Source organism: Boleophthalmus pectinirostris, unplaced genomic scaffold (assembly GCF_026225935.1).
Source record: "Boleophthalmus pectinirostris isolate CB_2022bp ecotype Guang Dong unplaced genomic scaffold, ASM2622593v1 HiC_scaffold_16, whole genome shotgun sequence".
In the NCBI taxonomy this organism is placed as follows: Eukaryota; Metazoa; Chordata; class Actinopteri; order Gobiiformes; family Gobiidae; genus Boleophthalmus; species Boleophthalmus pectinirostris.
Window position 1 is genome coordinate 5,361,935 of NW_026571095.1, and position 26,830 is coordinate 5,388,764.

The 26,830-nt window shown below is 39.1% G+C and overlaps 2 protein-coding genes across 5 annotated transcripts in view; both read right to left on the reverse strand.

Moving 5' to 3' along the window:
- The window catches only part of kdm4ab (lysine (K)-specific demethylase 4A, genome duplicate b), a 53,828-nt gene extending 51,901 nt beyond the window's left edge, over positions 1–1,927 (reverse strand). For all 4 annotated transcript variants that reach the window (XM_055151515.1, XM_020940887.2, XM_020940886.2 and 1 more), the window contains exon 1: positions 1,792–1,927. The gene's annotated coding sequence lies outside the window, so the exon portion shown is untranslated. The remainder of the gene's footprint in view (positions 1–1,791) is intronic.
- A 5,698-nt stretch (positions 1,928–7,625) lies between these two features.
- Positions 7,626–26,277, reverse strand: abhd8a (abhydrolase domain containing 8a). Its single transcript, XM_020940919.2, is given in 7 exon segments — positions 7,626–8,484; positions 8,487–8,550; positions 11,652–11,868; positions 13,122–13,292; positions 14,189–14,860; positions 15,236–15,339; positions 26,080–26,277. Coding segments are annotated over 6 exon segments (1,371 nt in total). The 5' UTR covers positions 15,331–15,339; positions 26,080–26,277; the 3' UTR covers positions 7,626–8,332.
- Between the last annotated feature and the right edge of the window lie 553 nt (positions 26,278–26,830).

Below are 26,830 nucleotides of genomic sequence, written 5' to 3' on the forward strand. Positions count from 1 at the left end.
TTCTATAGGCCAATGATAATTAAATTAAGCTACAGTTAATATTGCTAAAATTGTATTTGTTGTTGTATAGTGAGTTTTGGAGTCTTGTTACTAATGGTCATGGTGATCAGGTTCAAAATTTGTGAATTTACCTTTTGGATATTTCATGTCAAAGTACAATGTAATCAATAGGGAAATCTGGCTCTTGACTTCCATCTGGGAGTAAGACATGATCACATTCTAGAATCTGAAAACCACCAATACTCAGAAACAAACCAATAAAATCAATACTAAAACTAGCATTGAAAACAGACTGGTTCTGATTTTGATTAAGACTAAGCCGCAACTGTAAACATGGTATTTTGTGTCAAAAATTGCATTATATGGTTTATAAAAAGGTTAAAAGAGCCTTTTATTTATTTTATAAATAAATAACAAATGAGTATTAAGCTGTTTTTTTAACATTTAAATCATGTTTAATTTTTTTATTTTTTTTATTATTATTCTGACAAAACTAGTGTAATCATTATGGGTTTTTTCCCCTTTAAAAATGCCCTGGTGAATAGAGCATTATCTCTCATATTCAGTGTATTCAAATAGCTTGTGATTACATATATTTTGACAGCCTACACTATTAATAATGTAAATGTAGCCGTTAATATTCCATAGCCACTTAAACGTCTCTTTCTCCATATCCAGCAAATCTCATTCACAGTCATAACACTACAAAGCAACATAACATGCAACATCGCTCTACTTATTACAGTCTAAAATAAAGGTGCACTGTGTAACTTTTTGGTGGAGGGTCCACCATCTGCTTGTCTCCATGGAGATGATTCTTTTTTTCCTGTCATGTTCCACAGTATGACACCACCAGGCCAAATTACAAGTTGCATGCCATTTCTGTGCATGTTTTTTCCAAGTATTTTCTAGCAATAAAATCACCTATAACTGAATAAATCTAAGACAGATAAGTTTAGTGCCGGATTGTGCAACTGTTAAACAAAGCATCCCGTTAAGACAAGCAGGAAACGGACCTCTCCAAGAAAGGTTCCGTGCTTCATTAAATCCAAGTCAAAGTGCACAGTACAAAATGTGTTGGAAAAAGTGACCCACAGAAACACAATGAGAGGCGCACGAGCCCGAACGAGCGCCTCTGATTGGCTGGAGCCGCGTCTCTTTAATTAGCCCACACTGCTAACATTAGCCCAGCTGAGACACACGGGACAGATCCACGGACAGATCCTCTAACAGCGACAGAAATACAACATAATCACTCTGCAGTAACCATGCGTATGCAGGTGTAAAGTTGACAAGCTACGGGTCACGCTCCACGCCACCATTTTGTGTCATAATTGCAAAAACTACAGCGAAAGCAACACATTACAAGTCTCGAAAGTTGCGGTCTGGCTATTTCCTGCAATTTCCGCGTTAACACCGCACAGATCGTCCAGTTTCAATAGCGCTGCATGTAAATTCGTTTGCCTATTACGCATAATAATACAGTTATTAGCATAGGAGCAGCGACGCGTTTCTTGTTAACTACATGAGCGATCACAGAAGTAAAGGAGAAGTGGACATGCAAATTTAACCAACACCAACACGCAAAGCACACATTTAAAACTAGAACTTGTCTGCAGGCGCGTTCATATGTCTAATATTGTGATAATAAGTGAGTTACGCAGCCTCCATGAAGTAGACGCACCCGTATAGCCGTAGCATCAGCGGCTAACACTCGTGCTAACACCGTCCTGGTCACGTTTTGCAGCAATAAATTTAAGTCCTGCTCAACTTTAAAGCGCATATACTCACCGCCGTCCGCTGGCTTATTCGGTACGTGCGCTCCGCGATGTAAAGAAGCTAAATTGGGGGAGAAAACAGGAGCAAAGAGAGCGTAAAGGGGAACAGTTTAGTCCGTAAGCTCAGTACCAGCCTATCCTCCATTAGCTCCAGTACGCATGCGCACGTACGGCTGGTTTTGTTTACCGCAGACGCATGGGGCACGCTCAGCCAATCAGAGGCCGAATCTGCGCCGAGGTCACGCACTGATGAAAGCATCTCTGACCATTTTAACATGAAAAATATATTATTTATCATCAAAGTGTTTCACACATACACTATACATTTTTAATTGACTGCTTTAACAAGCTAAACATGGTATTAACAAAGAGATTCAAACTCATGAGCATAATTAGAGCTGGATATAGTTAAGAAGCTGAAGATATGATACATACCTCGATACATAGGCCACGATACGATATATATCTCGTGCACTTTCATTTCGAGACGATATATTTCAAATCAATTCGATACAGTTCAATAAAAAAAATAATGGCTAAATCATGGCTGTGATGCTAAAAGTCTTTGTGAAACTGCTTCTTGTTCATATGAAACACATTTTAATCATCAAAATAGTGAATATGTCAAACATGCCATATAAACAATTTTCCTTTCTCTAAACAAGCAACAAAACTGTTGTGTTGTAACAAAATAATTTAACAAAATATACCAATAAATACTTGTGGTGATATATCGATACAGCAGCCCCCAGTATCAATACTGTATCATCACATTAAACGATATGATATAGGCTATGGATATTTGGATATTTTTGCACATCTCTAAGCATAATACATTGAACTGTTTGCATAACTCTTATTGTTGTGTTTTTAGGGTGACCATGTTTACCATCTGTCCAGGGACTGTAGATGAAAAACAGCCTCTGTCTAATTCTGGTACATTTATGAAATGTTGATTACGACTGTCCCTGTTAAATAATTTAGGCTTAGCCTTTATTGATCCACAAGGGAGATTACTTGGACACAGTGGCTCACACATCACAATATAATATAATAACAAGAGGAAAAAAGATAAATGGTAATAAATTCTAAATAAGTAGCAAAAGTAACAAGAGACTGGTGTCAAATAAGGCATAATTATATAAATGCATATGTACTAGTAAAAATTTAATAAAATAGAAATAAACAATACAAAAAAATTTCAGCAATATACAATAGGTCGTTAGGAACAGTGCCAAGATTATATGACTGATAGGACGTAGAGTTATCTAGGGTAAATATATAGTGTAAATGAGTAATAAGTTATTGGTATTAATGAATAAATTGTAATGCCATATTGTGGGGCAATCTTGGCAAAGAAATGACCACTCCATGGAGACAAGATAATTGTAGACCCTCCACTATAAGAGTTACATAGCCTACATTTTTTTGATCTCATTATCAAAGCCTGATTTAGTTATGTTTCAAAAGATATAGGAGGGTTGGGAAGGGTTAGAACTTAAATAAGGTGCAACAAAACTACTGTTGTGTTCTTAGGCAAAACACATTATCCACCGTGCCTAGAATGAATGTGGTAGTGTGGCGTTTAAGTGTTGGTGGTGGTTGGAGGGGTGCAGATTGGCAGCTTTGCCTCCATCAGTTTGTCCCGGGGCACCTGTGGCCACAGTAAGAGTGAGTGTGGAGAGAATGAATAATGCACCAGTTGTAAAGTGATTTTGAGTGTCTGGAAAAGCGCTGTATACAGACTAGTGATGCATCATTTTTATTACCTTTAAACAATACCCTGAATGCAAAATATGTCAGAATTACTAACAGAACATACACACGGACGTAGGTAGACTGTGAAGATTTGTTTATTTCATGCCAGGAAAGGCACATCGAGACAATAAATCCAACTGTTTCGATAGATATAACGTTATATATATGCATCTACATTCAGGCAGTGCATATAATATGACTTATAAATAAATGCAATAATAACATTAATACACTGGATTAACCACAACAGGAGGAGAGCACACCAGAGCACTGACAGTTCGTGTATGCACATTTTGAGAAAAGAGAAGAAGTCGTTTAAACACCTTTCAGTCACCATGGAGACACCAACAGACAAACAAACAAACAAATGAACAAAACGAAACATCAGCAGCACTTGGCGGTTTAGGAAAGTCCATACTCTCAGTCCCAGTGCATTTGTTGTACTTATGTCTCTTCCTTGTACAGTTTTGTTGCATAAAATCAGTCCTTCATAACAGACCAGTGTTGTGTGCCCAACCTCTCCAGCGGGACTCCACCTTTGGTTAACTCAAATTTACACATTTGGCAGGGGTGGAAAGCAACTGAAAATCTGTTCACACGACATCACAACATTCTATAGGCCAATAAGATTTAATACAGATGGAGGCAGATAAATTAATATTGTTATAATGCAGATTTTTGTTGAAATACAGTTCTTGGGTCTAGTCAGCTACAGAAATGATCAAGTTCAGCATTTGTGAATTTACCTTTGGATTTTTATGGCAAAGTACAGTGTTATTAAGAGGATAATCTATCTCTTGCCCCCACCTGGGATTATGACACCTTCACATTCTAGAATCTGAAAACTACCAATACAAATACTCAAGTTGTTGTAATAAAGTTTTTTGGGGGGGTTTCCTGTTGTGTTCACTTGGCTCCCCCTGCTGGACACTGACTGTGATGCTGTAAGACTCAGTGGGACACTTTTGTCCAGAGGACTGCTCCTCTCCTCAAATCTGCTGACCCTAACTGACCAGTCCTCCTGTTAAATGTGCACTGTGTAACTTTTCTGGTAGAGGGTCTGTTCTACTTTAGAACAAATTTGGCAAAATAAATGAACAGTGTTGGGAGACAAATACATGTACCAAAAATCACAGTACAGTTTTTGAGTATTGATAGTTAATGTGCATTGTGTAACTTTTCTGATGGAGGTTTCGTCAAGTGCTTTTCTCCATGGAGATGTTATTGCTTTGTCTGGAATGTTTCACAGTATGGCATTAAACCTTTCTATCTTCACGGAGATCAAATAAGACCAAGGGACAGGTCAGATCAGTCAGAATGTCTGTTTTTCTAGGTATTTTAGAGCTATAAGACCAATTGCAATTGAATAAATGCAAGATAGCACTGTTTAATGTCATACTGTGGAACATTCCAGGCAGAGTAATGACAAATCTGAAGAACCAAACCAAAAAAGTTACATAGTCCACCTTTAACGTTACTCTTTCATGTGGTGGTATTCTCCTCTGTAAACTGCACATATTCAGTAATCTGTGACTAAATATTCCTAAGTTTTTTTCTAATAATTCACAGTATTTTTTGCCATGTACTTTTACTCGAGTACAATGTTTCAGCGCTCTTTCCACCCCTGTACACTGGACACTTTCCACAACAGTTTGAAGAACACAAAAGCACTGCCCGGGAGCTTATATTCAGTGTGCTAGCATCTGCACCATACTGTCCCATTATGAGACAAAGTAACACCCAATACTTGAATGTTTCAGTGAGCTTATAGGTTCAGAAATACATTGAAAGATACTGTTTTGAATGCAAAGGAAGTAGGTAAGTAAGAGAACAGGGATAGTTTCAGAACACAAAGAACAGAACGGAGTTGATCCTGATGACAGCCTATGTTTGTGCATAGACAGTAGAAATGAATGGAGGTGGTTCTCAAGCTTTGGTACATGGATACATCTTTAGTTCTATTGACTTTATTCTACCCTGAACACTTTTGCCCCTAAATGCTACTAAATTGCACTTTCTTTGTGACAATTATGGTTAAAGGTGAAAAATTATCACTTAAATTTAATTTTATTTACAGGTGCATTGTGTAACTTTTCTGGTGGAGAGTCAGTCAAATACTTTTTTTTTTTTTTTTTTTCCATGGAGATGTTAATGCTTTGTCTGGAGACCAAACCAAACCAAGTTACAGGTCAGATCTGTGGAGAGGTGACCTCGCTCACAGTCAGAATGCTTGTTTTTCTAGGTATTTTTTAGTTATAAAACCACTTGTAATTCAATAAATGTAAAGTAAAGCTGTTTAATGTCACACCGTGGAACATTCCAGGCAGAGCAATAACGTCTCCATAGAAACAAGAAGGTAACATACTCCAAAAAAAGTTACATAGTGCACCTTTAACTGTTTGTCTTTTTTGTTATAATACGGTGTAATATTATGATTAAAATTTTTTTTTTTTTTTCATGTTGATTCTGTAAACCTTTGGAAGTCAATTTGAAATACATCATAAGTAATAAAAAGCACAAAAAACTTAATTTGGTTAAAATTGTTCTGAATAGACTTGAATAGAAATCGTTGCAATAGGCGTTAAAAGCATTTAAATCAGCCAGGTGCCCTCACCGTTTTTTAGCAACATTATTTAGAAGCAATATTAGTCACTTAGAATGTTTTCAGGTTAATAATCATACATGTTTTCAATTAGTATTAGTGGATTACATTTGGAGGAATTTGGCATGGTAGCCCTCTCTTCAAATATTATACATACAATTTAAAAACAATAGTTAGTGTTTGATATTTAAGTGAGTAAGACATGAACAACACTCGTCAATTGCTGTATGTAACTACGTAGCAATAAATTATCATAGTATTACATTTGATTAGCAATTGTTTTAGTTAACATTTAGCGTTCAGTAGATTTGCTGCATGTTTAAAGCGGAGCTAAACACTAAATCAACTGTATTCTTGTTACAAAGCTGTTTATATGGTGTTTGAAGATCATTATCTTCTGTTAAAGGTTGTATAGAGGATTTTCCAAGCAAAGTGAAATCCAGCGTCTGTTTGTCCTTTTTCAAATGTTGCGTCTGCGTGACACGTCTCCTCCCGCCTCGTCCTTAAATCATGTTTGTTTACAGCCGGTGCACGTTAAGAATTGCTGAACGAATTGCCATTGTAGTGACCAGTCCAGAAGTCATTTAGTGATAGATAATGATGTAGTCTTTTTATTATCTATTGGCTAATGTTTAACTGGCCCCACCATGTAATTACAAGACTGCTGCATCTCTATAATGCTATTCTGAACTTTCATTGACAGTTTGAAAGTTAAAAAATCCTCCATAAACCATTAATAGTCTCTTTAGTCTAATAGTCTTTTTTTTTTTTGGCAATTTTAGGTTTAACTAGGTAAATCTGCATCTTTGTAGTAAAAAATGTATAAAAATGTGTGTATCCTGGCTCCAACGGTCTCTGTAATTTCCAGTAGTTGTTGACATCACGCAAGACTGATTTACACATCATCGCGCATGACCGATTACTGTCAGTTGTTTTTGATACAAACACCTGGCCGCGGGGGTGAAGTTCTGAAGCATGGATTCGCGTCAGACCAATCACAGCGCTCTTTACACCCCCAGACCCCGCCCCTCCTCCCCCCTCACTTTATTCTTTAGTCCTCCAGGTTCTGCTCAGTTTAACAGCTTTATTTGAAATGTGGTTTTGAGTGGAGTTTCTCTTTCCTCGCTTCCTCTCCTCGATCATCCATTTTTCAGCATTCAAATGTGTCTTATTAAGCGGAAAACCACGGAAGCGAGGAGTAAACACGAGGGAGGCTTCAGGAGGCAGATGTCAGATAAAAGAAACAAACTTTATCGGTCTCAGAGGAGTTTAGATCCTCTCTCCTCACTGTGTTTCCTTTGTGGGTGGGATTTCCTCACCCATTTTCTGCAGAATCAAGGAAAGGAATCACAGAAAAGGAAGCAAGGAAAGACAAATGAGACGTGACCTACTGTAGGTGTTTAGTCCCACTTTAACGTTTGCTTTCTTTTCGCGTGGTCCATTCATTTCTACCATCCATTGTTAGTTGTAAAAATAGGCAAATCATGAAAACTTTAATACACATTTAATTGTATCTGTTATGTTTTTGTTTTACTCACTGTTGCATTTGAAGTCATGCAGGGCCTTTGGATACTGACGTGAGAACTATGTACGAAATAGCGTTTAGAAATTATATATTTATTTATTTCTTTATTGCAACCACTTCAGCTATAGATTATCATTGTATTCTCATGCACGAATGAAGTTGCTTTGTGCTTACACTGACACACTTTAAGGTTTGGGTCGGGACAATAAGTTACGAAAATAAAGATCTCGCGTGTATAAATAAAGCCACCAATTTGTGAGAGCTAGAATTGACAATAGTTTTCTTATTTTTGTCATTTTTTTCTTCACAACACCAGTCGTCGCAGAATACGTAAGATGTTAATTCAGACACCGTATGAGAAGATGTGTTTCCCAAAATGTCCACGCACCACAAACTCACAAAGTCCTTTCAAACTCCACATATTATTGGGAATACTGCACTTCCATAAGCACAAAGTTGAAACGATGTATTTTATTCCAGAAAGTAGTCCACCTGGCAACCTGCATTAAGTGAAGTCCCGTCTTCTTCAACGTCACCCAACGGCCTTCCTCCTCATCCCAAAAACAAGGCGGTGCTTACAACAGCCAACAGCCAATAGGACGCCACGGACATAAACGCCAAAATTCATCCGATTGGTGGAGAAATATTGAACGTTTTCAGCTTTTTTGGTTATTTGTCCCCACCCTTCGTGATTCTTAGTGTCTGGTAAGTGTTACTGAGAGGCAGGGTTTTCTCTGTGGTGGAGCTGGTTCGGTTCTGGTTCTGGTTGGACAGGTCCGGTTCCCATAGAAAGAACTCGTGTAGCAGCGTGTTGACGGTGTCGGGCACTCCATCATGACCATGTGACTGCCCTCCTCGATCACTTTGAGGAAGGCGAAGAGAAGGATCTGAAAAGACGAGGGGATGGTCAGATTATTGCCACGGGAATACAAAATAATAAGCAAAACTAGATCTCCTTGCAACAGAGATAAGAACAAAATAAACAAATTCTGAAAGTACACATATTCAGTTCATTTGTATTTTCTACTTTATTAAATAATTTCTGCAATAAAAGTTAAACTGTGGGTAAACCTGTATACAACCCCATAGCGTTCCAAACAGGAAGTGAGCATGAGGGCTATTAAATTCATCTAAATGAGTAAATAATGTTAAGTCTGCAGTGGGAGCATTATTCAATGGTTAAATTGTCCTGTGGACATGAACTATCTTTAGTCAGAGCTCTATTTGAGCAGAATACAACTGTCAAAATGGACTACGCAGATTCATATAAATGAGTTGAAATTTGACACAACTAAGGTATAAAGTGTGATCACCGTGTGCAAACAGCATCAAACCCATGTCGCTAATCCAAACAAATACAGTCCCTGACAAAAGTCTTGTTGCTTATCCATTTTGTAGAAACAAAAGCTTATAACTTGACTTTAAATGAATCGATTGGTTTTAGAAATGTCTCATATAAAAGCTAAAACCCTCCCAAATTATGCTTAATATACAAAAAAAAATTTGCTTCACTGAAAAAAGATTGATCATTTAATGAACACAGAAAGGTCAGATTTTGGCAAGACAAAAGTCTTGTGGTCTTGTCATATGATGCACCCAATCCTAGATTACAGCCTCACCTGTGATCAGTTACTGATCAATCAATTAGTGGGTGTGTATAAAAAGAACCCAGCACACCAGACCTTCACATCAACTGCAACTTGACCTCTGACAACATGCCTAAGATCCACCCTGAGACCAAAGCCTTAATTATCAAGAGGCTGAAGACCAGATCCACTGCTGAGGTGGTGACACCTTCAATGTGTCTCAGTGTCAAGTACAAAGAATAAGAAAAAGATCTGAAATGACTGGAGATGTTTTTGACAAGCCCAGGTCCGGCAGAAGCCGCAAGACAACTGCTCGGGAGGACCGTTTGTTGATTCGAAAATCCAAGGCCCCTTTTCCACTGCAGCAGACTCCACCAGGCCTGGTCACCTCAAGTCCCTGTGTCAACCACAACAGTTTGTAGAATTCTGTCTCGAAATGGCCTCCATGGTCCAATCAGTGCACAGAAACCAGCACTAAACAAACAGCAATTAAAAAAAACGTTTGGCATTTGCCAAGGCCCACAGCCTGCTAAAAGGATGGACACTGGAAAAGTGGCAGAAGGTGGATTTCTCAGATGAATCCTCGGTTGAATTACATCACAGCCGCCGCAAATATTGCAGGAGACCTACTGGAGCCTACATGGATCCAAGATTCACCCAGAAAACAGTTAAGTTTGGTGGTGGAAAAATCCTGGTCTGGGGTTCCATCCAGTATGGGGGTGTGCGAGACATTTGCAGGGTGGAAGGCAAATATCAATAGCCTAAAATATCAAGAAGTATTAGCTCCTCTTACATTCCCAACCATAAAAGGGTCAAATTTTGCAGCAGGATGGTGCTCCATCACATACTTCTATCTCTACATCAAAGTTTCTCAAGGTGAAGAAGATCAAGGTGCTCCAGGACTGGCCAGCCCAGTCACCAGACATGAACATCATTGAGCATGTCTGGGGTAGAATGAAAGAGGAAGCATGGAAGGCAAAACCAAAGAATCTTGATGAACTCTGGGAGGCATGTAAGACGCTTTCTTTGCTATTCCTGATGACTTCATCAACAAATTGTATGAATCATTGTCGAACCGCATGGATGCGTCCTTCAAGCTCATGGAAGTCATACAAGATATTAAATATGGATCTCACAGCACCACTACTTCATTCACTGACGTTATGCAACATATTTTTGTATTTGAAGTAAATTATTTGTTCAATTTTCTGTAGGCGACAAAACTTTTGTCTTGCCAAAATCTGACCTTTCTGTGTTCATTAAATGATCAATCTTTCTTCAGTGAAGCAAATTTATTTTCGTATATTGAGCATAATTTGGGAGGGTTTTAGCTTCATATGAGACATTTCTAAAACCAATCGATTAATTTAAAGTCAGGTTATAAGCTTTTGTTTCTACAAAATGGATAAGCGACAAGACTTTTGTCAGGGACTGTATGTTGTAAAACTGAGGAGATTAGGGTCAGGCTTTATTGGATCAATACAAATGTAAATGGAAAAACTTGAGATATCTTATTTCGACAGGATAGCGTGAATCGATAGACGTCACTGTCGATGTAGGCTGCTGGTAGCTCATTTTGACGGGGCAGCCCATTTCAACAGAACACAGGCTCCATCAACTGTGGCTCAAATTCGCTTAGTATTTACTACTGTTTTTATTTTGCTATTTTGTCTGTAAATCCAGATATGAGCATTAACAATGGACACATCAGAACCTGTGTACCATTTGTTCATTTGTTTTTCAAAATAAAACCAAAACTAAGAACAAAAAAAAATTAATAAAAAAAAAAATATATATATATATATATATATATATATATTTTTTTTCTTCATTATTTATCTCTAAAATTAAAATGAAAAAATGTATAACTATTTGTTTTTTTCAGTTTTATTTTGTGTTTAAATGAATAATGGAAATAAAAAACGATAATGGCCATTTCACGTTTCCGTGACTTAAACGACAATGCTGGACTTTTGCGCTGCATATGGATTGAACCAGGACTGAACCAGGACTAAAAAAAGACTAAACCAGGTTTAAACAAGGACTGAACCAGGTCTAAACCAGTCTCAGTCCCTGTCTGGTCTGGTTTCATTTTGGTTTTGGAGACAAATAATGGAAATGAAAATAGTTGCTTTTTCGTTTTTCTTATTTTTGGTTTTACTTTGAAAAACGAATGAACAGATGATACACAGATTCATCACCACCTTCTTTCCCCGTGGTCATTCCCTTTAGTGTAAATAACAGCTCTGATTGACAGTGTCGCTAAACCAGTGGTGCAGACGGAAAGCAAAGTCACTTTTAACTCCCTCGCTCTGGACTGGCTCTTTGGTTGCTCTGACACTCGCGGTTGGAAATCCAAAAGTAAATTGTTTATACAGTGTACGCTTTAAACCCAGCCTTACCTCTGCCATGCGCTGGTCCTCCTCCATGGGCACAAACTTGTCACAGAGGCCGTGGACGAGGAGGATGGGCGTGGTGAGCTCGGCGTGGTACACCTCGTCTCCCTCGGGCCAGTACTGACCGCTCATCATGGCCCTCAACACGAACGGAGACACGTTAAAGGCATTTCCCTGTTTCAGCAGCTGCTTCTCTTTGGCACCTTGGCGAGCAAAGCCAGCCCTGAAAACACATGGTCCATTATTTACACGACAAGAAGAGTAAAATTTCTAGACAATCTCAATTAATTGTGCTTTGTAGAGTAGTTACTATAAGCTGACGTTTAGATGTACTTGTGATCAATTATCATGTAACAGTAGTATTTAGTGTAGTAGTAGTGATTTTGATTCGAGTGTTTCCTGGTGGAGAGTCTGCCACCTGCTCGTCTCCATGGAAATGCTATTGCTTTGTCTGGATGAAATGTTCCACAGTGTTATGGTATGGTCAGATCCGTGGAGAGGCTTACATATAGGCAGTAGGTTTTTTCCAAGTTTTTTTTTTTTATTATGGGATTAAAATCACATGTAACTGAGGCCCCGTCCACACTAGTACGTATTTGAATCATTTTCGTTGTGGGTGCAGTGTTCGTTCACACTAATCCGATGGAAAACGGCTCCAGAGACAGAATGACCTGGTGCCTCCAACTCCCACGAAATCTGTGCACTGAGAAGTAATTCACCGCCAAAATACTAAGAGGCAAGAATATCTGTCCATTCATATAAACGTGTGTGTGTGTGTACGACCTGCAGACGTATAATCTCTGAAAAGTTTCACATGAACCATCTCCAACACGACAGAGACACAGAACAGACTCACCATCAGCAGAACACCCCTCTGTCACAGAAAGAACACTCAGATTCCACTGAGTCGTGTCCTTTAGTCTGACAGAAGCTGAACTGCATCAGCGCACAAAAGCGAGCTGTTTTTTGAGCACTTAGTTTATGCCAATGAGTCATGTGGTTTGAAGTTTCACTTCTGTAAAATCTAAATAAATATGCTCAAAGCTGTGTGGACAGGGAAGACTTACGGACACAGAAATGACGTGTCTGGACGCAAATCGTTTCCAATACAGTGATTTGTTTCAGTGTAAATGTAACGTGAATATTATGCAATAGAGATAAAGGTTAGATTAATGCCATAGTGGAACATTCTAGGCAAAGAAATGGCATCTCCATAGACAAGCTGGTGATGGACCCTTAACAGAAAACCTGTATAGTGCACCTTTTATCCACATGAAAGTTAAGATGTACAAAGTAATTTTAAAAGCCTGAATAGTGCAAGAGCCTTTACACAGATGGACAGATAAGACGTGTCTGCTTTCATCATACAGTTATAGGTGACGTGTCTTACATGTGATACCATGATAATCTGGTTCTTTATGGTGTATCTTACATCTGTGATACCATGATAATGTGGTTGTATGTGGCGTGTCTCACTTGAGGAAGCTCCAGGCCAGACAGGGCGACAGGCAGTGCAGCACACAGGAGGGCAGCTGGAAGATGGAGCAGAGGCTGGGCTCCAGAGCCGTGGGGCCTCCTCCATTTATCATCACCACCTTATGCACCAGCTCAGGGTACTCGTGAGCCAGGAACGTGCAGAATGACACCCTGCGGGAGAGAGAGGAGAGACGAGTCACACCACAGAAATCACACCAAACCCTATCCTGGGGCTACATATGCCTATGTGTACCTTTTATTTGATTTTATGATTGCTTCAAGAGGCATTTCTTATGTGGAGCCTACAAGTTATACTGGGGCTGCTGGGATTTGTAAATGAGTGTAACTTCAGACACTTTTTCACAGAATATACTCTAGTAGTGTTAGTTTATCAGTTGATATTTCAGTCAATGTCAATATTTTTGGATGTGTCATATTTTATACGACATGTTAAGGTCAAATCATTTCCAATGCCAACCTGCACAGGTGCTGGCTCAGTGTGATTCAGCAGCTCAGAGCGACAGTGCACGTGGATGTGCACGTGGATGCTGCTCTGCTCTACTCGTGTGAAAGCTACACTGCACCAGGGAGCAGGTTCATGAGCACGGTTTACTTAGTCATCTAGACAATTAAATAAAAATGTATTTTTGGTTCAAATTCAATAAATCCTCTCCTGCTCCACGTGTGAGAAGATAAACAGATACACACTTCTCATGTCAACCAGGCACACACACACTTACACAAAGACACACTCACACTCACACACTCACTCACTGTGACAGAGCAGCAGAGGAGAGAACAAAAACTTGCAGAATCAGAGGTGGCAGAACAGTCTGACCCAGAGTCTGGCTCTACACATGCACTCTCTGCTTTTTAATGCACCACTCGCCCGTCTGCTCAAATTCAGCTGAAGTTGGAATGTGCTGATGGCCAAAAAAACTGTTGTTAAATATGCCTGAATAACGTGATAACAGTGCGCTAAAATTCCCAGCCTTAATCCATATACATTTAAGAAATCAATATTTACTTTGCAGAAAACCAAATCAGACTAACAAACCGTCACTCACCCATAGGAGTGTCCGATGAGGATGTTGCGTTTGCGAGCGTATCTCTTGAATATGGCCCTCAGATCTTCTGCCAGGGCGTAGAACGTGTACGCCGCTGCGATCTGCGGCGCTCTGCTCGCCCCGTGACCCGCCAGGTCCGGAGCGATCACCTCGTAGCCCAGCCGCGAGAAGAAGTCCACCTGACTCTTCCAAATGTCCGAGGAGCCTCCCACCCCGTGCACGAAAAACAGCGCTACATCAGAGTGCGTGCCTTTGCAGCTGGAGATGGTCCTCTCTGAGTCAATGAGGACGGTGCGTTTGGGTCGGCGGCGGCGTCTCCGGGGAGGGGGCGCCGGTTTGTGTTCACCGGGCACGTGCGGAGGGGCGGGGTTAGGGTCCGGGGACGAGGGCATTTCTTTATAATCGGCCAGTTCCACTTCCACGGTGCTGCACGGCTCCAAGTCTCCGTCCTGACACTGTAAGATTTCCGAGTGCAAAACGTCGCCTAGGTTTTCGATGAGGAGCTGCCCGTTGCGGTAGACGGTGATTTTGCGTTTGCAGTGCACGGTGCTCTCCTCCTCTCGCACCTCGTCCCCCTCTGAGCTTTTGTCATTGGGCGTCAGCGGGGGGCGCTCTGGAACGATGTGGCGAACTCGAAGGACCCGGCCTGGTTTGACCTCCACAAACTCATATCTGTGATGCAAGAAAAGAGTTTAGACTTCACATTTTAAAGATATTATGAGAACAAACACTGATTATTGACACTAAAATCAAAAGAGTCAAATGAAATTCTTAATATACTTTTCATTTTCACAGATAGCAAAGATAACTAAAGATCCACTTTGTCACTTTTCTGGTGAAACATTCCAGCTAAAGCAGTAACATCTCTGTGGAGGTAAGAAGATGCTTGACCTCACTCCTGAATAGTGACAGTAGTTAGTTTGATTAATTTAAAAACACTTAATATAACTTGACATTTTCTCAACAATTTATCCTTTTGAGCAAATGATCTGTTAGTGGAGCAAAATCTGAGTCATATTTCTGGTTGTGTTGTCTTGGACGTCGTACCCGTCTGAGGGCTGGGAGGACTCCAGAGGCAGGACCAGGCTGTTGGTTTTCCCGGTCAGACAGCACAGGATGCTCTCTGTGATACTGGTCAACATGTTGCTCACCTGCACACACACAAACACAACACAAACACAAACACACAAACACATGCACAGACCGTTAGACTTTTAACAACAAACCAGGAAACCAGCACCATACATTTGATTAATCGGTTGTGTTTACTTAATTTCACAAAGATTCTAGTTTAAATTTGAGCTGGAGGACTACTGATGGATTGGCACTTGGTTTAGTGGAGTCACCTTCTTGTCTCCAAGGTCACTGCTATGTTTTATATTATATATTATGGTATATGTGTCTAAGTCTACGTCATTTTGGGCAAGACCATCAACATCTCCAGACAAGAAGGTTTCAGATGGACTACTTGTGCAATCCCACTGAATGATAAGAATGAAGTAGGTAAGATGTTTTGCTCAAGGACCCAAAACATGCTACAGGTCTCCAGGAAGAACAGTTAATAGCCAAGGTCAGTTAAATACAATCAATTAATGAATCTGCCCAGGGACGACAGGTGGAAATTAGCACTGATTCTACAACCTGATGTACAAACATCTCTCCTGTTAAGGTTCATGTAAAAATTGTTTGCTGTCCCTGTTTCAAATAAACAAACAAACAAATCAATCAATCAATCAATAAGGACAAATGAGTCAAACAAAGAGAACAGCATTTCAGGGCAAAAATCAGGACATGCCCAAGATATTATTTTGTGATGAAGAAAGTATGTGTGGCCAAACATCAGTTGCAAGTGTCTGTCCTTAATGGTTCTTCCTAGATTATGCAAAATAGACTCCTGTGAGCTTTAAGTCATGTTAGAATGTTTGTCAAAAACAGACCTGGAGTTGTGTTTTGTTTCATTCACACATGTCTGTCTGTTTTTCAAGTTAACAGCTACTTTCTACCTTTAAGAAAGTTGAATTAGTTTGAGCAATTCCAGGGCTGTCATCCAGTTGATTCTACAGTAGTCACGTATGGATGTATGGAGTTAAAAAACACAGTGGAGCACTTCCTGTATTACCACATGACATCACAAGGTGGAACAGACCGTTGAGATAAATACTCAGTCTATATACTGTATGTAGAGTTAAGGACATAGTACATATCTTCAAAACAACTATTTACAACTATTTATTTCACTTTTTTTTATGTTGCAGATAACAGTGTTGGAATGTAACAAAATACCAAAGTAGATTGTATTGATTAAGTAGATTTTACAGTGGATACTCTTTACTTCTTCTTCACTACATTTGACATTTTAGATCTGGACTCAAAGCTAAAAATTACTTGTCTTTATGCTTGAGACCTGCTGAAAAAGCTGAGACTTATTTTTAACATTTTTAATTTAGGTAAACATCTCAACTTTGAGCAAATCAAAAACATAAAAACACAAAACGGCAAGAAAAATTAAGAAATCAGAAGAACTGCCTAAAGGGACAGTCTGGAATTTTATTTTTCGACAGTCTGGTGTAATAATAGATTTGTTTGGGGTGTTTTTAGTGGCAGGTGAACTATGACCATTGACATGCACTAGTCTAACACCAGTGACCTCTGCAAATACAAGGACTGGATGGAAGATTTCAAAAAGTGTCTCCACACGTCTCCAACACTCTGGATCACTAGGAAATGAGGTCCTATGTCCAAAATTCTGGACTGTACCTTTAAAATCAGCTCAATTCTTTATCAACACCACTACTTTTGATGCTTTAATTGTTAAAAAAAAATGCTGCAAAACATTTTACTTGTTACTCTTAAAGTGCATTTTAAACAAGTAATTCAGTAGTTTTACTTAAGTTGATTTTTTCATGTGATTATTTTTTTTTCATTCTGGTTCTGGTTCTATTCTGGAGCCCTGTAAGTGCATTGACACAATGAGCCACTTCCTGATGCATCCAGGAGCAGCAGGTGATTAAACAGATGTTACATAATGATTTCATAAGCTCATCGGATTGTATTTTCCTTCCTGTATAAGTGCCATCACAAATGCCAGGTCTCCACGGGAAACCATCTCCGCGTGGCGCCATTAAACCCAAACCAGAGCAGTTACCTAGCAACGCACTAACATGGCCGCTCGCTTCCTCCATCTGAGAAGTGAGGCGTGAAACGGGCGCGCACACACATGCACGCCGATGTGAACAAAAACAGGAGAAAAGACAAGGCACGTTTGACAGTAACGCTTTTATATTTGTGAAATTGTGAATTGAAATCTATTACTCACTATTATTGTTCTGTTATAATGTTGTTTCCTCATCACAAACAGACCTGGAGTTGTGTTTTACATATTTAGGATGAGTTCTTCTCTGAAATTGAAAACACTCCACCTTGTTCCACCTTGTGATGTCACGTGATAATACAGGACGTGCTCCACTGTGTTTTTGAACTCCATGCACCTTCACTAGAATCATTTGAATCATTTCAGCCCTGGAATTGCTGATCTCTTCTAAACAAAAGACAAAAGATCACATGAAAACTATCATTTCATGACATCACAAGGTGGAACAGAGCATTTTGAGCTTTGGAGATGTAGACAGACTAATACTAAAGAGTTACTCAAACATTTGTGAATGAAACAAAACACAACTCCAGGTGTGTTTGTGAGGAGGTAACAACATTGTAACATGACTTAAATCTCAAGAGTCAGTTTTGTGTAATATAGGACCTTTAATGTCCATGTTTGTGGGCGTGTGGTGCATGTTTGGTTGGTTTTCATTTAAAGACACACAATATGTCTCAATCAAAACAAAATCACAGTTTGACTTGCAATTATGAAGTCACAAGGTGCAAAGATAATAAAAATGCTGTCTTTTTGTGATTCTTGTATTATCAGGGCATAGGTTCAAATGTTAATGTTCCAGGAGGGGATGATTTAAAACATGCAGAACAGAACATAAACCTTTTTGCAATAACTGTCAAGTAAAAACTGAACATTTTGAGCTTTGGAGATGTAGACAGACTAATAATAAAGAGTTAGTCAAACATGTGTGAATGAAACAAAACACAAGTCCAGCTCTGTTTTTGATGAGGTAACAACTTTAGAACACGACCAAAAGCTCACAAGAGTCAATGCTCCATAATATAGGACCTTAAACATATTATTTTTGCTATTTGGTCTACTCATGAGTTGGGAGTAACGTGTTTTAAAAGTAACAAATTACTGTAATGCATTGCTTTTTGCTGTAACACAGTAATGTTTGGAATTATAGGGAAAAAATAGTAATATTTTACTCGGAACAAATGTGAGTAACATGTGTTACAAAGTTTTTTTAACCTGGATTGAGGTGGTGGGTTTTTCTTCATATTAATTTAGCTAAAATCACCGTGATATCAGCAACGGTGAAACGCTGGAGACGCGCCCACGTAGACGGTCAGGTGACCGCGGACATAGAACTCCGGTCCGACCTGGTTCAGTCCTGGATTAGCTCTGGTTTAGTCTCAGTTTAGTCCTGGTTAAGACCTTGTTTAGTCTTGGTTTAGTCCTCGGTTCAGTCCTCAGTTTAGACCTGGTTCAGTTCTGGTTCAGTTTGGGTTCAGCTCTTGTTCAGTTTTGGTTTAGTCCTGGTTTAGACCTGGTTCAGTTCTGGTTTAGTCCTGGTTTAGTCCTGGTTTAGACCTGGTTTAGTCCTGGTTTAGTCTTGGTTCAGTTCAGGTTCAGTCCTGGTTCAGTCCTGGTTTAGACTTTGTTTAGTCCTGGTTCAGTTCTAGTTCAGTCCTGGTTCAGTCCTAGTTTAGTCTTGTTTCAGTCCTGGTTCAGTCCTGGTTTAGACTTTGTTTAGTCCTGGTTCAGTCCTGGTTCAGTCCTGGTTCAGTCCATATACGGCGCAAAATTTCAGCATCTTCACAGTTAGAATAAGAATAACTTAAAAGTGCTGCAGTAGTCATGCTATGTCTTACATTTTAAATGCAGTAACATTGTAATGTAACTAATTACTTTGAAATGACAGTATTGAGTAATAAATAAACACATTACAGTTTTAAAGTCACTTGCAGTGGTGATCTTGTTTATAATCCTATTGATAATTCATTCATTTGAAACATTTTGAATCCTAATTTTGCTGCAGTTCAGTCAAATATGCATGTGTTTTTAGCACACGCTGTCTTGTTATTATCCCTGTCTTGAGTTTGGCCCATTCAAACTCAGTATTATTATTATTATTATTACCAAGAGGAAGCAGAGGAGGAAGAGGCTGTTGCTAGGAGACCGACCGCAGCGAGCAACAGAGACGGACAAAAGACAGTCATTTTAACAAAGACTTTTTGTCTCATCCGCTCTTAACCTACATGCGAAGTAAAGACGCTTAAAGGACTACAGCGGAGCTTTTATTGTAAAGTGCAAATATACGGTTATGAATATTTCAGACAGATGTTTTTGCTCATAAGAAATGCATGACCCCGAGTGAGAGCCCGAGGAGCTGCTTAGTCACAAAATCAATGTGAGAAGGACGAGAAAATCAGTAATATTGTTTTGTTTTGATTAGATTTTTTTAAGGTGCACTGTGTAACTTTTCTCCATGACGATGTTATTGCTTTGTCTCGCATTAAACCAGACCAAGTTACAGGCCAGATGTTTTTCTAGATACTTCTGAGCTATAAAACCACCTGTAATTGAATAAATGTAAAGTAAATCTGTTTAATGTCACACTGCGGAACATTCCAGGTGGAGCAATGACACATTTGAGAGCAATGAGATACATATAAGACTAATACAAATCTAAACTTTACCTTGCAAGAAAAAGACAATAAGAGCATCACATTATCAACTTATAATGAATCAACCAATGCGTTATTTAAAAACCTTCGAACTCTAACATTTTACGGTTTAGTCGACCTTTACACTTTGAAAATCATGGTCAATGTAAACAATAATCTCATGTCAAAATCATTACAGAATATGTTCAAAATCCGAATGTTTATCAAAAAGAAAATCAAAACAAACACTATGAACTTTTGTAAATCTGTTAAAGGACTGGAGCTCTGGAACAACTGTACAGAACACCTCAAACTGTGCACCACTCTCTTTCACTTTATAAAGACGTTTAAATGTTTAACTCTGGACAGATACATGAATTATGATGTTTAGTTTGTGTTGTAGTACTTTGTTTTACTGTTACTGATTTGTTTGTTTGCTCTCGCTGTATTTATGAAGATGAACTGATGTCAAGATGAAGCTCTGATAAAGGAATAAAGCGTAAGGCAAAATAAACTCAAGCTTCAGCCTGCACCTTTTCGGTCTGTGTATGTTAAATATGACTGTGTGAAATAATGTCAGAATAAACCTGTGACCCAAATCAATCAAATATATATATATATCTACAGAAACAAACAGGTGACAGACCCTCCACCATAAAAGTGTCACCTTTAAGCTCTTAAGTCCTTGTGATACAGGTTAAATTCATAAAATAAACAAACACTAGGACACTTGTTCATATACATTTACATGTATACTATGATTTATTCGACCCAGTCTCTTGCTATTTTTGCTGCTCCCTAAAAATACTGGGCCATTTTTTCTACCCAACTGCTGGATTAGAGTTACTGGGTCATTTTTTTGGGTTATTTTCAAAGAGCTGGGTCATTTTCCCGAATCCAAACGCTGCGTCGACAGTTTGGGTCTTTTCAAATCTACATAATAATAGACATTTTCCGGTTTACCCAGCAGTATTCTGGGTAAAACTGTCTCAAACAACCAGTGAATCAGGTCAAACACAGGCCATGTTTACACTGAAATGAATCACTGTATCACCGTATCGGAAACGATCTGCTTCCACACACGTCATTTTTGTGTCCGCAAGTCTTCCCTATCCACACAGCTTTGAGCATATTTGTTTACATTTTACAGAAATTAAATTTTAAACCAGATGACTCATTTGCATAAACTAAGTGCTCAAAAAAACAGTTGTTATTGTGCACTGATGTGGTTCAGCTTCTGTCGGACTAAAGGACACGACTCAGTGGAATCTGAGTGTTCTTTCTGTGACAGAGGGGTGTTCTGCTGATGGTGAGTCTGTTCTGTGTTTCTGTCGTGTTGGAGATGGTTCATGTGAAACTTTTCAGAGATTATACGTCTGCAGGTCGTACACACAGACACACGTTTATATGAATGGACACATATTCTAGCCTCTTAGTGTTTTGGTGGTGAATTACTTCACGGTGAACAGACCTACATCAGAGTATCAGTGTTTTCAGGCGTCCACATGGTGCCGGATCAGATCTGTACGAACATGAATTTGTGGGAGCTGGAGGCACCAGATCGTTCCGTCTCTGGAGCCGTTTTCAGTTGGATAAATGTGAATGAACACTGCATCCACAATGAAAACGACTCGAATACGCATAGACTCTTCAACTGTCAACTGAGGCCATTACTCACCTCACCTCTGTTAAAGGTATTTAGACGTTTAGTACTTTGTTGTTTTATCTGGAACTTTACACAGTTGAATCATTTTGTGTCAGTTATTGTTAATGTTACTAAATAAATGTGTAACTTCTGCCTGATAAACCTCTAAGTGACACAACAAGCTCCAAACTAGTCTTTAAATGTTAGTAACTACCTGCTTAAATAAATGAACATTGTGTTTTTCTTACGGATATGAAAATGTCGTACATAAATCTACTTAATTTGGGTTTGATTTTACATTTCTCACGCTTCATTTAACTCAGAAGAAGACAGATTTGAGCTGTTTATATGTGACCTCTCTCTTCTTCTCTCTCACAGCTCTGGACTCAACCCTAAAGCTTCTGTTCAATCACAAAAGAATCCTACTTATTTAGAATTATTATCACCATTTATATATTTTTATCACTTTGTTATTATATTATTTTGTGATGTGTGAACTACTGGGCCCAAGTCATTTCCCTTGTGGATCAATAAAGTTAGTCTAAGTCTTTAAGAGAGCTTTAAGAGAGCCAGGCACCCCGACGCCCTCACAACATCACATTAACTTTTATCTGTGCTGTGCAGCACTTTGGAATCTGTTTCGTTTATAAGCAGTGCAATATAAATAAGTCAAAAGTCAATTGGGTTTTATTTTGTTTCAAGACAAATGAGAGGCGGTGATATAGAAAGTTATCCTCCTATTAGATAAAACCTGCAGCTCCATCATAAATGAAACTGGGATGTCATTATCTGTCGGCTCATATACTGTGGACACTGTGTTTATTACAAGCTTGTTTTAGTCATAGTCTCCATGGAAATAGACAAGTTTATTATCATACGGTGAAAAATTTCAGAGAAATTACATGATGGTGGAAACTTTCACACGTTTTCTTCATATCTGAGGAAACAGACAGGTAAGATTTATATTAGGTACTTTGCAAATACACAGAATTCCAGCTCCAAAGAATATACAACTCGATAAAAGTTGCATTGTGCCAATTTGTGATGGAGGGTCCGTCAAATGCTTTTCTTCATGTTGATTGCTATGGTGCACTGTGTAACTTTTTGGTTGGAAGTCTGTCACCTGCTTGGTTCTATAGAGATGTCATTGCTCTGACTGGAATGTTCCACAGTGTGACATTAAACAGTTCTACCTTGCATTTTTTTCAATTACAGGTGGTTTTATAGCTCAAAATTACCTAGAAAAACAGACATTCTGACTGTGAGCGTGTGACAAAGTGGGCGTTTGTCTCATTTTAAATTTACCTTAGTTTATGTTAAACATTTTGATTTTGAAAAGACATCTTTGTTTTGAAAAGTGACATGGAACCAATACTCCCCTGCTGGGTGGAGTATAAAAGGCAAGCACGTGTCATCAATTAGGAGAGAGACTTCTGTGCAGGTTGTTTGGGGTTTTTCGATTTCAGTTACTTATGTTTCTGTTTATTTGTATTTTTGTTTGGTGTTATCTCCAGAAGTCTGTTTTAAAATAAAATTTTGTCTGGTTAAAGACACTTTTTTGTTGTCATCTGCCTCCTACTTTAACCATTCAGGCCAGCTTCCCCACAGAGTGGCGTCGCCTCTCCACAGATCTGACCTGTAACTTGGTCTGGTTTGGTCTCCATGAAAATAAAAAGGTTTAAAGGGACAGTTTGGAATTTTTGGACATAGGGCCTCATTTTCTCGTGATCCAGAGTGTTGGAGACGTGTGGAGACACTTTTTGAAATATTCCATCCAGTCCTTGTATTTGCAGAGGTCACTGGTGTTAGACTAGTGCATGTCAATGGTCATAGTTCTCCTGCCACTAAAAACCTTGTATCTGAGTTGTTCTTCCTGATAGAAATCTCGGCAGTGGCAGACTGATATATGAGAAAATAGTCCCTCAACATGCGACGATTCATGTGATGCAAGGTTAGTTTTATTTCAAACATTATTCTATGGACACAGACATTCACATGGACAGTCTGGTGTAATAATAGATTTGTTTGGGGTGTTTTGTGGTGTGGGTAAGAGTGTTTTTACATTTTTTCACGAAGAAATGAGGCCCTATGTCCAAAATTCCAAATGCTCCCTTTAAGCATCTCTGTATCTGTAGTGAGTCATCGAAGCTCATAATTTAACCGTCTTCAGCTCAAATCTCAACGTAGAACAAAAAAAGAAGCAGAGTTTTGACACTAGCGCCAAGAGAAGTGCCCATGATAAATATGAAGTGAGTATAGTTATGATGCTGACAGGCTTATGACTCAAAGCAGGTCTGCAGCCCTTCGTACGTCTCACGGGAACAGGCTGGATCACATGACTCAGGTCCATGTGGATGTTGTTTACAGGAGGGAGGTCAGAGCTCCACTTTCACTCGATACGTCTGTCTATAGGACGCACAGGACTCACATGTTCATGGATATATTAGAACCGAATCAATATTATGACACTGAAGCGTCCAAAGACATTTTCTGATATTTTGTAGCAATTTTTTAGGGACCACAGGGAAGCTTGTTTATGCGATACACTTGACATATTCACACAGTTTTGGTTTTGATTTAAAATTAACTTTTTACACATAGTGTTTAACAAAAAATGAGTTTCATTCTTAAAAAACAGCAACATGTCACTGTATCATGCAGTATTATTCGATTCAATTATCACATTTATATTATATATCGCCATATTGTGATAATATCGCATCGTGAGCCATGTATCGTGTATCGTATCGAATCATGAGAAACCGTGCGATTCACAGCTCTACTCCATAATATAAATGCTTGGATAATATGATGTTCTGATGCTGTTAGAGTTCTTTAAAAAAAAAAACAAGCACAAAATAGAAAATATTGTAATATGAAAGATCCTTTCTTTTGTCAAAACCTATTTTCATTTCCTTAACTATCAATTACGAAACTATCAATTAATACTGGGGCTATGTGTTAAAGGTGCTCTGTGTAACTTTTCTGGTGGAGCATCTGCCACCTGCTTGCCTCCATGAAGATGTTATTGCTTCCCACATTATCAAAATAAACTTGGTTATGACAAAGGAGACAAACTAACCGTCAAATCTATGGAGAAACAAGACTGTATATCATAAGAATTCATGTTTTTCAAGGTATTTTTTGAGCTATAAACATCTGTAAGTGAATAAACTCAAGGCAGATATGTTTAATACTGTACTGTGGAACATTCTATGCAAAGAAATAACATCTCTGTGGGGACAAGCAAGTAGAAAACCCTCCAGCTTAGTAATTATATAGTGCACTTTTAAGTTTAAGAACAGACCTAGTTGTTAAAAGTTACCCTTTGTTGTTTGTATTTTAATAGTATAAATATTCTATAAATTTTGCCATTATGTCCCCACCACACACTGTTGGGGATAAGTTATAATAATATTTTCTATAATAACATGTTGCATATTCATATATAGCCTAATATAGTGTTGACATAAGATTATTTGTGGTTTAGATGATGCAAAATCCACAAAGTCTCAACCATAACGTTTCATTTAAAAGTCCAATATTAAACAAAATGAACTCTTGTGAGCATTTAGCCTTGTCAGAATGTTGTTACCTCTTCAAAAACAGACCTGGAGTTGTGTTTTGTTTCATTTGCACATGTCTGAGTAACCTTTTATTATTAATTATTATTCTGTCTACATCCCCAAAGCTCAAAATGTTCTTTCATAAATTCATATTAAATGGCATGTTTTCAGATATTTTATGAATAAGTGCAGTCATTTCCACGCATATTAGCAACATTTGTCCATCTTGAGTCATCATTTTACTAATACGCACACGACCACTCCAAATCTTCAGCAAACGTGCCCAAACCGGTGCCAAATTACGCATTTATCCTTTTTACGCATTTCGCCTCGGAGTAGCGGTCACTCGGCCATCTTCCAATGCGCGCGCCCTCCCCTGCTCCACTGCGGGAGAACTGGGTTGATATGTCTGTGCCAAGTCTCCTCCAACACAACCACACTCATAGTACACTGTGTGCCGCTTATACCCGGCGCGTAACCGTTGGCCTAGTGCTCTAACCAAAACTAACCGCCCCGTATTCCCACAAAAAACGCCATTACGGGACATTTTAGTGGCTCAACAGGCCGCGCTGACTTCCATCCATCAAGCAATTAACCGCAATGCCACGCTGCGCATTTGACACGGCAAGGGCACGGGGATAAACTTCACCCTGCAAAAATACGCAATTCTATCTCGCGTGCGTAAATTTGCAATGCGTAAATGGAAACAAATGCTTAATCTGCAATTTAAATCTGTAATTTTTTTGTGGATTTTCTGCTAGCAAATGCGTAAACACAGACACACACTGCATTATTAATGATTGGTCACCCGTGGTACTTATTATGCACGTGGACTTTGCAGAGATTCCGTGCGTAAAATGTTAAATTACGAACAAATTGTATTAATGGTGGCTTACCTGGTTTGCAAGTGTCGACGTAGAATACTGCAGAAAAGCGACCTCCAAAATCAAACGTGGAATGCATCAAATAACTAGCATTCACTAATTAGCTTCACTGGGCTCTTACTAATGCCTATTCTGAACAAGACAGTGCGCCGTTTGCGTTTTAAATCTAATGCCATTTCGTCAATACAAGAAGAACAACAAGAAACTGTCTGTTCTGAGTCCCAGCATCCATGCATTTATCCACTGCGCACCAGCCCAACCCATCCGTGCACGGGCCCTCGCTGCTCCCTGTATCCGCAGCACAGACGCTCCTCCTCGGGCGGGGTGGGGGAGGAGGAGGAGGAGGGAGGCGCTGCTGGGGGCGAGAATGGAAGAGGGGGAGGTTCCGAGGAAGAGGGAGCCGCCAATGGGAGCGCGGGGACGGGTTGTTGCTAAGGCTGGACGCGGGGAAGGGGGGGATGCCGGGGAAAAGCGCGTGAGCATTTACGGTGATGATGAGGAGTTTGGTTTTCTAGAAAGGCCACCATGTTTCGTTCAATAAATATTCGCCGTTTGGTGCAGAGGTTTGAAAACGTCCTCCGTGAACCCCACTGCTTTTTTTTTTTTTTTTTTTTACGTGACTTGCAACTGTAGTCTTAAAGGTACACTGTGTAACTTTCTAGTGGAGGGTTCGTCAAACGCTTTTCTCCATTAAGATGTTATTACTTTGTCTGAAATGTTCCACAGTATGGCATTAAACCTTTCTATGTTCATGGAACCCAAA